At 39.0% G+C, this 11,829-nt stretch overlaps 1 protein-coding gene across 2 annotated transcripts in view; it reads right to left on the bottom strand.

Moving 5' to 3' along the window:
• RASA2 (RAS p21 protein activator 2) overlaps positions 1 to 11,829 on the bottom strand; it is a 135,764-nt gene that overhangs the window by 47,064 nt on the left and 76,871 nt on the right. For both annotated transcript variants that reach the window (XM_015560415.1, XM_015560414.1), the window contains 2 exons: positions 5,475 to 5,558; positions 3,879 to 3,951 (listed from right to left, as the gene is read on the bottom strand). In XM_015560415.1, coding sequence (XP_015415901.1) covers positions 3,879 to 3,951; positions 5,475 to 5,558 — 157 coding nt within the window. The remainder of the gene's footprint in view (positions 1 to 3,878; positions 3,952 to 5,474; positions 5,559 to 11,829) is intronic.

Genomic DNA, 11,829 nt, shown 5'->3' on the forward strand with positions numbered 1-11,829 from the left:
TGGCAGGGGGCTTCTTCCTGCTTTCCCTTTCGCCTCCCTGCATTGTGCCTACATATGCAAATTAACCTCCATCTTTGTTGTCAGTTAACTGCCATCTGAGTTGGCAGTTGATTTGCATATAGCCCTGATTAGCCAATGAAAAGGGTAGCTCGTATGCCAATTACCATTTTTCTCTTTTATTAGTGTAGATTATTAATATAATTGACTTAATATAAATTTATGTTGCTCTGAAAAAAGCTCCTAGATTTATTGAATTTCGAGTCCAGCCTGTGGTTGCCTTGGCAGGGCCAGGCCAAATCCCACAGGCAGGACGGTCCCCATCTCTGTTGCCAGAAGCCAATTCTAGCATGTCATAATCGCAAGAGTTTCATCAAAAGGTTGATGGAATTTGGGGACATGTAGTCACCTGTTGGGAATGGCTGAGGGCATTTCCCCAAACCTGAATAGGATACATTAAATTGATTGTGGCTGCCAGACAGCTCAGGGCATCTTAATCTACATGTTATTGCCTCCTACTGGCCAAACACCTGAACAGCCGTAGGCTAATTCCTCCATTCTGACAATGCTGTGTATACCCTTTGAAGTGTATATCTCTGCCTCACCCCAGGACAAGTTGTGTTAATAAAAATCATGGAGTCCTGAGATGAGAACTTAGATCAGCCGTGGGCAAACTATGGCCGAATCCGGCCGTTTGAAATGAATAAAACTATTGAAAAGAAAGACCGTACCTTTTTATGTAATGATGTTTACTTTGAATTTATATTAGTTCCCACAAACACTCCATCCATGCTTTTGTTCTGGCCCTGCGGTCCAGTTTAAGAACCCATTGTGGCCCTCGAGTCAAAAAGTTTGTCCACCCCTGACTTAGATCTTAGTTTCCTTTAAACTGGGTTCCTCTGACCCCCAAATGCCTTTCAAAATTATGCTTCGTCTCTGGACTCCTATTTAATCTACACACAGCCTTCTCCAGATTCCTGAACCCTTCTAGATGCCGGGACAAGAACCCCGGCACCTGTTATAGAGGTAAAGGGCAGGCCCAGGGAGTTTGGGAGTCACGAAGCTAAAAGTAAGACACCTGGGAGAGTGGGGAGGAAGGGGAAGAAGAAGGGAAGGGGAAAGGCTCTGGCTTGCTCCCAGGAGGGAGAGCGCACTGGGTCCTCTTTCCTAAGGGTTTCAAGCGTTGAGATTTTAGGGGAGATTCCGTGGAAAGATCCTAATAGAATATTCAGCAGCTTTCCAGGTATGTCCCTTTAGGGTTGTGGTCTCTACTAATTGATTTAATTACAGCTTTCTTTACCAGTTTGTTAATGTCACTCAAGGCTAAGAAAAATTCTCCCCTTAAACTATAGTCCCTTTATCGCCTTCCTTTCTCAGACAAATATCTGAAAACTGTAAACCATCTTCACAGCCTCCACTTCCTCACCACCCACTCACTACAGTAACTCTTCATATCTGGCTTCCTCACAGGTCACCCGCCTAAAACCCTGCTCTTAATCACCAAGTCGGATGATGGGTTCTTAGTTCTCACCTTCACTGACCCCTCTATCTGAAGGAGCAATCACACAACTGTACCGCCTTTTCAAAAAACATTCTTTTCTTTGCGGTGCCCAGGCACTATCCTGGCAACCTTCTGCTCTCTTGCCTCTTCCTCTGGTACCTCTTTTTCCACAGAACCTACAACTATGGGTTTTCTCTAAGGTTTTATTTCTTATTTTGTCCCAAGAGCTGCAAGTGCTGCATAGTTGACAAAGTGCTTTCAAATCTATTATCTCCTTTGTTCATCAGATCACTGCTCTGAAGCAGGCAGCTAGATTTATTATCCTCATCTCAAAAATGAGGAAGCTCAAGTACAGAAACGAAGAGACGTGCTCAAAGTTGAATACCGAATGAGTGCCAGAACTGCCTGTCTACACTTTTCTCCTTCACTGTGTACCTACCTCTACCCCCTGCCTTTCTTGACTCTCTGTAAGCAAGTCTTGAGTTTTTATTTGCAACTATCTCCCGTCTTAAGTTTCAGTCATAAACTGCTTATTGGAGGATTTTACATCTCAGACCTCAAGCTAATTATTCCCCAAAACGAACCACTTGTTTTCCTTCTCTAATTTTTCTATTTCTCCAGATATGAAATCATGAAGACAACAGTTGACCCCTCCCTTTGTCTTTTCTCCTATAACTAATTCACTATTTTGCCTTTACCATTCCTTTTCATCTGTCCCTTCTTCTCTATTTCCATATTACTCTCTTGGATCAGATCTACTTCCTCCCCAACTCCCTACCTTTTTTAATCACAGTCTCTTGATCTCTGTTCTCTCTCCCTCAGCCATTTGGCCTGCAGATCATGGTTAATTCTTCCTCAAATACTGCATTACTCTTACAGTTTCCAGGCTCAAAAACATTCAATGGCTAGTATTTAAGCACTTCAGGCAGGCACCCAGGCCTTTGATTAGGTGGTCTTACTCTTTTTGTTGTTGTTAATCATCACCTGAGGATATTTTTCCATTGTGTTTTAGAGAGAGTGAAGTGGAGGGGGGAAGACAGAGAGAAAGAAACCTCGATATGAAAGAGACATATAGATTAGGATATTTTCCCATTGTTTTTAAGAGAAAGTGAAGTGAGGGAGGGAGGGAGGGAGGGACGGAGGGAGGATGCGAGGGAGGGAGGGAGAGAGGGAGAGGGAGAGAGAGAGAGAGAGAGAAACCTAGATATGAAAGAGACACATCGATTAATTGCCTCCTACATGTGTCCCGAGCAGGACCAGGGATCAAGCTTGCACTGAGGCACATGCCCTTGACCGGAATCGAACCAAGGACCCTCCAGTCTGTAGGACGCCCTGTCCACTGAGCCAAACCAGCTAGGCCAGTGGTTCTCAACCTTCTGGCCCTTTAAATACAGTTCCTCATGTTGTGACCCAACCATAACATTATTTTCGTTGTCACTTCATAACTGTAATGTTGCTACTGTTATGAATCGTAATGTAAATATCTGATATGCAGGATGGTCTTAGGTGACCCCTGTGAAAGGGTCGTTCGACCGCCAAAGGGGTCGCAACCCACAGGTTGAGAACCGCTATCTTACTCTATCTTTTTAAGCTTAGTTCCCACTATTCCCTTACATAAACCTTCCAGTCAAATTACTACTTGCTGTCTTTGGACACAACTTTCTGTTCTACCTCAAAATGCTCCTTCTCTGTAATACTCTCTTTCCTCTGACTTTACTAACTCAGCTGGTCCTCAATATCTACTTCATGTTACTGCTGCATGTACACTTGCATGTGTGTTTGTGTCTCTTGTTCCACTAGCAGACACTGAAACTTATCTTTATAATCAGCCTAACAAAGTCCCCTTTGAATGAACGTTTCAGGCCTAATAGGTATGCTTGGATATAACAAGCAGGTCAGGTCTTGACTTTCAAAGGGCCATATGCTTGCTCCAAGTTGCCCCTTCCTTTTCTCTAGGCTAGATGTAACAACCATTAATAAATGTAGAACAACAGAACTAAGTTGTTCTGACTTCACTAGTGGTATTCAAACACTACTCTGCAGGAGAGTCCTGTGGCCACTGTCTGTCAGGTGTGTGTGCTGGGGGCGGGGGTGGGGGTTGTCTGAGGTGGGGGGATACACAGAGAAGGGTGTGATATTGAGGATGACAGGCAAGTGGGTGTGCCCCTAGAACTCCCCATCCCCAAATTAATCAGAGCTCTGCCTTCATTTGTTTTATATATTGAGCCTCAACTGCATTGCACTATGGCTCTCCTGTTTTCAGAAGAGGACTGCTTAGTTACATTAGTTGGTAAAATGATTACTCTGGCAGTAATTTGAAAAAAGTAGTAAGTAAACATTCAGTATTAAATATTAAAATTTATATAAAACAGAAAGTTACCTCAAAATAAAAGATTTCATTAAACTGTGGATTGCTTGTTTTCTTCTTTACTTTTGTCTTCTTTTGGTCATTCCTGTTCCAATGTGGTAGAGTTTTACCTTGTAGAACTTAACAGCACACAATTATAAAACATGCTATTTCCAACCAAGGAGCCTGACCTCTGTTCAGCTGTTAAGATGCCTCAGGGAAGACTGCAGTTTTAAATATTACTTGGGGGCGGTGGGGGGGGCAGCAAATGAGGTGTCTAAAAATTCAAATCAAAGAATACTCAAGTTTTGTGTACCTGATATATAGCAAAACTGTATGCTTCTCTCTATGGCTATACCAGATTAACTGCCAAGCTTATGCCAGGGGTTTTAATAACACATTCTAAGATATATGAAACTTAGAATAAACGGCAGAAGGAAGACAGTGAGATTCAGAGTGCCCTTACCTATGTTGAAAAATATCTGAGAAACACAAAAAGCATTCTTAACTCAGTTTACTTCCTGGGCTTCAGCTACAATGTGACTTTATAAAAAAAAATTTTTTTTAAATTTATTTTGAACTAATTATAGATTCAGAGGAGGTTACAAAAAATAGGGAAGTCCCACACAGCCTTTCCCCAGCCTCCTCCAAAGTTAACATCATATACAATTATATTACAATATCAAAACAAATAGTGATTTTCTATAAAAAAAATTCATATGCCAAAAAGTTTCTATCTGTATGTCACTAAACAATTACACTTAAGAATTTGCCTATCAGGTATAGACTACAAAGACAGAAACCAAAAACAACTCAACCAGGTTAAATATTTTTAACACATAAAATTAAATTCCTCCGACAGCATGAATGTAATAAGACTGGGTATCTATCTCCTTTTAAATTTAAAACCATATATGTTAATAGCATACCATTGTTTGAGTACCCAATAAATACCAGGCATGGTGCTAGATATTTTACACACATACACAAATTTTTTCAAGTGACTCACTGGTGATTTTCTAAAAAATAAGAATACCTAGAGAGCTTGGGACTGGGGAGAAGGAATGTGTGTCTGTGTGTTGAGTGTTGTGTTTGTGTAGGGGGAATATTGTGCTCTGTTTCCTGATTCTAAACCTTCCAGTTGTAGATAAATTTCAGACTAGTCAGGCTCTGAAAAAAACCATAATGAAGTTATAAACTACCAAACAGTACAAAGTGCTACAAGCTTCCCTTAAATTAGCCTGATTAAGTTAATGATTCGGTGGGTGCACTCCATGTCCTGGTACTTGAGCACTTTGTCTACACCTCAAATTCTCAGCACAGATGCCGTGAGTAGATAAGGCAGTTTTGGTCCTGAGCTGCTTTCCAGGTAACAATATGGAAACTAAAACTGATGTTCCTTCCCAACAGCCTAAGAGTCTGGCAGATTTGAAATGATATCCATTTTCTTTCTATAAAAATAGGACTCGGTTGTTTACAAGTATATAATAGAACTCACTAAAGATTTTTCTTTCAAAGCCTTATTTTGTGTCACAAATAGCTACTTAGCATTTGCTCTTAGAACCTTAATTTTATAATTCTTACATCAAACTTTAAAACTTAAAAATCTCATAATTCAATAAACATTACCTAGAAGGGCCCACTAGAGAAACTGTTGCATAAGGGTCACAGCTTTGTCCATTTATGAGAGGCAACCCATGGCATGCCTTGATGCTAAGGGAAGAATAAAAGAAAATTAATATGTAATTCAGGTTAGGCAATATAAGACATTATTTTTAAATACAAATTAACATATTCAAAGAGTTAAAATTATTTTCCACATGCTTGGTGTTATATAACACCTACCCCAAATATATGTATGTATGCCTGCATTTATTTATGCTATAATCCCAAAACAGGGTTATACAATCAGTACTGAGACTACCAAATAATATTTAGCATACATATCCTCTCTAAATATCTAACAAGGTACATTTTGTGGTTTGACAATATATTAAAACTGCTGTGGCTTCTAAAAAGGAAAAGAAAGCGGTGTGAACCTTAAAGGTGAAACTACAAAACTTAGCCAGATCTGTGGCAGCACATCCTCTGCTAAAAGCATGAATGAGAAACAAGGAAACAACTGTGGTTTCCACTTAAAATCTGATTCAAAAAGGAATGACACCATGTACCCGCCAGGAGGGGAGATATCCGGCTTTGTGGGCCCTTTGACCTCCTGGGTGGTTCAGGGTATCCTGGCCTTTCTCTGGAAACTCCCATCCCGCTCTAATGCTGGTTGTGCTGTGAGGAACCACATTGGAACCTGATGGAAAGGCCTGTGCATCACATGGAGCTGTGATTCACTGACTTCACAACCCTACTCCTGACAAGTACACTAGACCTGTGATAGGAATACCTTCCATTGGTTTCAGTGAATATGTTTCTTAATGGTGTAAATTTTCAAATTTCATATTTGTTAGATATCTTTAGGAATTAAAGGGGCCAAGTCAATACTTGAAAAAAGGGAAATGTAGCTTGGCCTCTTTTCCTTCAAACTTATCCTGAGCTACCCTGTTAAATAAATTTGTGCTGCCAATTTTTTAATGTTCTATTCTCATAGCAACAGGCTGTGATGTCAGAGGGTTATTTATTACAAAATTTATTTAAAAAATATGCTAGGCTGTGAAGCAGAAAGTTCTGATTTAATTGCATGCTATTCAACAATCATGTTATGTAAATAAAAATAGAAACAGATATAGAAAATAAAAAACTCAAAATAACAACAAAATCTGATTCATATATGGAGGGCAAGCCCCAGATGAGTTTGTATGTAGCCTTTTATTCTGATTCTCAGCAACAGCTCCTGCATCATTCTGTTGAAAATGTTTTAAACCATAAAAACCAAGGAATCTAATCCACTCCATGGGTAACAGCAGTTGGTATTTAGAGAGATCACAAAATCTGGCTCAATGACCTGCTCCTCAAATTTTCTCACAAAATATTATTGAGTTCATGAATTCAGTTTAATATCTATCTGGCATTTCCTAATGCCTAAGAGAAGTATTCTTCATTGAAAGATGTGGGCTATTGAGCAACATCCTCATTTCTCTCCACAACCCACAGATCATATATGTGGTGAAGTACAAATGGTGTAATGCCGAGTAAAGAAAGGAATGATAATATGACTCATTTCTATTAAATTGGTATCAAAAACAAATTTTAAAAATTTCTGAAACTAACCAAAGAAAGCACAGGCCAAGACAATGATTCTGGTTATTAATGTTAGGCTTAGGTACAATCAAATTTTCCCACTGTACATACTGTGTGAAACTTACATTTCTCAGGCTAAACCTCAGAATGATACCTGATTTTTATATAGCATTTGCAGTTCACTATGCATTTTCACAAAAGCATTCAATTCTCACAACTGCTTTGGAGTATCAAAGAGTACCATCATGCCATTTTAAAAAAGAAGGCCCAAAAAGGTTATGTCAGAAAGTAACAAAATAAGGCTAACAAGGTAACACAAAATTTGTAAGAAGTGGGCCAAGACTCAACTTTACTTTCTTACTTGTGTCTAAGGTCTAGCATCCTTCTACATTCCCCGGTGCCTGAATACACTGTATTACTCTCCTTGTAATACAAATGTGTCTCATGTAAACACTAATTATGAGAATCTTAATTATAGAAATTTACTATAATTGTATGAAGTATAAAAAACTGAGAAAAATGCAGTATACAAAGACTTCTATAATACCCCAAAACAATGATACTTATAAGTCTATAAAAATCATCAGAAATATTCAATTTTTAAATATAAGAGTTTAAAAATTGAGTTTTGTGCAAAACAAGTAATATTATAAATATAGATTATTTTATTTGCTACATATATTACGAAATACTGTGTTTCTAATACATAGGATACAACTATTCTTCTAATTAGTAAACCAAGTAGTTTCATATCATAAACCATAGATGAGCAGAAAATACTGAAAATGACCACCATAGCATACATTATCTTATATCTTATTTATACATCAGATATAAAGCATTTGATATTAATATATTTATTTTTAGAAATTACAAAGGAAAATAAATTTAGTCCAAACTAGTTTATAATATAGAGTGATTTGATTCTTTTCCTTGGATTTTTTTTTTTAACTAAAAGACAAATGTTAACTTCTTCATATATCCAAGATGAAAGAACAGGAAATAGATTTACCCTCCCACTAGAAAAATCTTTATTTAAAAAAGGACAAAATCAGTAGCACAGGATAGTCATTTCTGAGGAGGGAATAAACAAGGTGAGCCCTCCAAATGTCCCAGCTTACAGTTATATAGTTTTCCTGGGAAGAGGAGGGAGAATTGTCAGTTGGGGAAGGCTAAAGTGACTTGAATTTCCAGGGCAGAATGCTGAAGGAAAGAAAACTGCACACAGAAAAAAATACCTCCAGAAAGGTACAAGAATGCTGAGTGCTGATAAGCATACACATATGAGGAAACTACTAGAGGCTTGGGAAAGAACCATTTGAAAAGAGCAAAGGGAACAATTCCTGAAGCCCACAAGTGGCTAGAAAGAGGTCTAAGCAGCCACAGAAAACTGGGTGCTGCCTCAATAGTGAGAGAATATAAGCCCTAGACAAAAGGCCAACTCTTGTTCCATCTAATAAAGCTTAAAAGCAAAACACAAAAGAATTAAACTATTTCCAGGTAACTGAGTCCTTAAGTATATTCATGGGAATATATACAAAAATATCCAGCAACTTCACAAAGTATAGTTCCAACAAACACAAAGAATCAAAAAAATATGACTCACAATGAAAAAGAAAAACAAATCAATAGTAACAGGACCAAAAATGACATGGATGATAGAACTAGTAAATAAGGATATTAAAAATCAGTTATTAAACTGCATTTCATATGTTTGGTATAGACACAGAAGACAGTAAAAATTTAATTAAAAATGTAAGTCTAGAGATGAAAAACACAGGCCTCACAAGAAAAACAAACTAAATGGGAGTAACAGAAGATTCAATACTGCAGAAGAAAAGATTAGACAAAAAGACAGAACAATAAACACATTAAAAAGATGTGTAAATGGTCTAAACATGCCAATTAAAAAGCAGAGATTTTCAGATTGAAGAAAAAAAGAAAATTATATGCTACCTATAAGAAACGCACTTTAAATAAAAAGGTAAAATTAGGTTAAAAGTAAAAGAATGGAAAAATACATACTATGCTAATACTTAATCAAAAGAACACTCAGTATGTATATGGGTAATAGCAACCCAAATGTCCATCAGTAGGGCTCTGATCAAATGGGCTACTGTAAATCTTTATATTGGAATCTATGCAGTTGTCAAAAAGAATAAGGTAAATATTCTCTAATTACTCTGACATGGAGTGATTTTCAGGATATATTATTAAGTAAAAAAAGAGGAAGTTACAGAACACTACACTTTGTGTAAGAATTGAATGGGAAATGTAAATGTATTTTTATTTATATACTAGAGGCCCGGTGCATGAAATTCGTGCACTGGGGGGTGGGGGTCCCTCAGCCCAGCCTGCTCCCCCTCACAGTCTGGGAGCCCTCAGTGGATGTCCTACTGATGGCCCAGGGAGCAGGCCTAAGCCACAGTCTGGCAGCAGAGGCCAGGCGCCGACTGAGCAGATCAGGGGAAGGTGCCACCCTTGTCACCCTGCTGGGGCCTACCTTCAGCCACATCGCGGAGGCTTGGAGCAGGTGCCCCTCTGTGTTGATCTCTCAGGCTCCTGCTGTGCCTGCGTGTTGTTCTCTCCCTTGAGTGGCGGCCAGGGCAGGCAGGAAGCTTGGCTTCCTTCATCGCTAGGGAAACCCAAGCCTCCAGCTCCATGGCTGCCGCCATCTTTGTTGGGTTAATTTGCATACTTGCCCTGATTGGCTGGAAGGTGTAACAGAGTGACACCAATTTGCATGTTTCTCTTTTATTAGTGTAGATGTATGTATGTGTATTTGCTTATATTTTCAAAAATAATGGGGGAAAAGTCCAAAACTTTTAAATATAAGAGTAAGGAGGCTACAGAGTTGGGAATGGATGTGATACTTCCCCAAATATGTCTTATGTAAGTTCTGACTTTGGAAACATAAAAACCTTTACATATCAAAAGTAAAATTAAACTTAAGAAGTAATCCTTAAAAATAAAAACCTGAGAAACCACTAAAAAACAAAAAAGAATTAATTTCAAGGGACTAGAACACAGTATTTGACTACATCCTTAGTGACATATATTCTTAGAACAAATAACAGAAAGATCTCTTAAACTTCATTCAGTAACTAACTTAACTGTCAGTGGTAATATTGGCAATATTACTTTAAATTTATTTTTTATGTCTCACAAGATATAGAAGATAAGTAACTATGTTAATGTTAGAAATTAAGATTTTCATTAAGAGGAAAGAGATACAAATATAAATTAAATTATATTTAGAATGTGAATTAGAAACATTAAAAAAGGAAGAAAGATAGCCAGTCAAAATGGCTATACTAACATCAGACAAAGTAGATTTCACAACAAAGCGTTAGAGGGTCATTTTATAATGATGAAGAGTTCAACTTATCAAGGGGACATAAGAATCCTAAATGTTAAGCTCATAACATCAGAGCTACAAAATAAATGAAGTAAAAACTGATAGAAATTCAGGGAGGAAACAGACCTGATATAATTAACATTTATAAAAAATAGTCTTCCGGAGATTCAAGATGGCGGCGAAATAGGCAGACACATCCCAGGTCTTGTCCCAGAGCAAATGGAGTAAGCAGCTGAAACTAATAACACCCACCCCGAATTGGCGAAATTACTCAGCTGGTGACAGTTTATAGCCTGCAAGGGCAGAGTTCCCCTGGAAAGGTAAAAAAGCAAACAAACCAGAGATCTGGGCAGGAAAGTTTGCCAGACCTCTGAGCCCAGAGGGTCAGAGGGAGACAACTGGCACACAGCCGTGTCTCTTGGGACAGGCACAGCCCCGGACTGTGGAAAGGAGATCCGAGGGACTGTTGGCGCCGGGGCATTTGAGATCTGGGTTCTGTAATTACGGAGAACTGAGCCTAAAAGGGGCAGCCTGAAGAGCTGACCAGACCATGCAGTGCCGGTAAGAGAGGAGCTTACAGAGACTCAGCCTTCCCCGTTTCTGTGGCTGGCCTCTGTTTGTTTGTTTTCACTGAACCCTGTTCATAGGACATTTCGGATACAGACACTCACCTGTGCTGAAGAGAGGGAGAAGGTACGGACGAGTGAAATCTGGGGAGAGGCTGAGGAGATAAGGGGGCCCAGGAGAGGTGGCAGCAAATTGAGTGCTAAGTCACCCCTGAGCCCAGGACTAGGGCAGCCATTTTCTCCGGAGGTTAGGATTCCTCCCTCCAGCCACCAGGCAAGGAGCACAGCCACACCCAGATTCCACCCTGAACAAGTTGAAGGATTAAAATAATCTGATTAGTCCCTGGGAGTTAACAGGGTCTGGCCTATAGAGGGACTTTCAGTTCCAGCAACAACACAGAGCGGGGTAACAATTAAATAACCAGCTCTGGGCAGTGGACTTCCCCAAACCAGTTTTAAGTGTAATAGAGAAAAATAAACCCTAACTACTGGATAGAGAGGCTGTATAGCCTCGGAGGCCAATCCAGAAACACTGCCACCCAGAGGCTGAGCCACAAACTGACTCTTAGGTAAGCACAAATTAAGGCAGTCTGGGAAACAAATACAGCCTGCTTTAAAATCAGGACTGTGGTTTACAAAACAGAGGAACAGTGTATCGCAGGGAAATTCAACACTCTCCTGAAAACCTGGCAGGACTAAAGACAGCCAGACTGAAGAGTAGAAGAACCGAAGGACGTTCACTACTGCAAATTTTTTTTTCTTTTTTCACCTTTTAACTGAAAAACCAATTTTTTTCCCTTTTTTTTCCTTTTTTTCCCCTTTTTTTTCCTTTTTTTTTTCTTCCTTTTTTATCCTTTTTTTTTTTCCCCTC

The sequence above is a fragment of the Myotis davidii genome, unplaced genomic scaffold, assembly GCF_000327345.1.
Source record: "Myotis davidii unplaced genomic scaffold, ASM32734v1 scaffold73, whole genome shotgun sequence".
NCBI classification, from domain to species: domain Eukaryota; kingdom Metazoa; phylum Chordata; class Mammalia; order Chiroptera; family Vespertilionidae; genus Myotis; species Myotis davidii.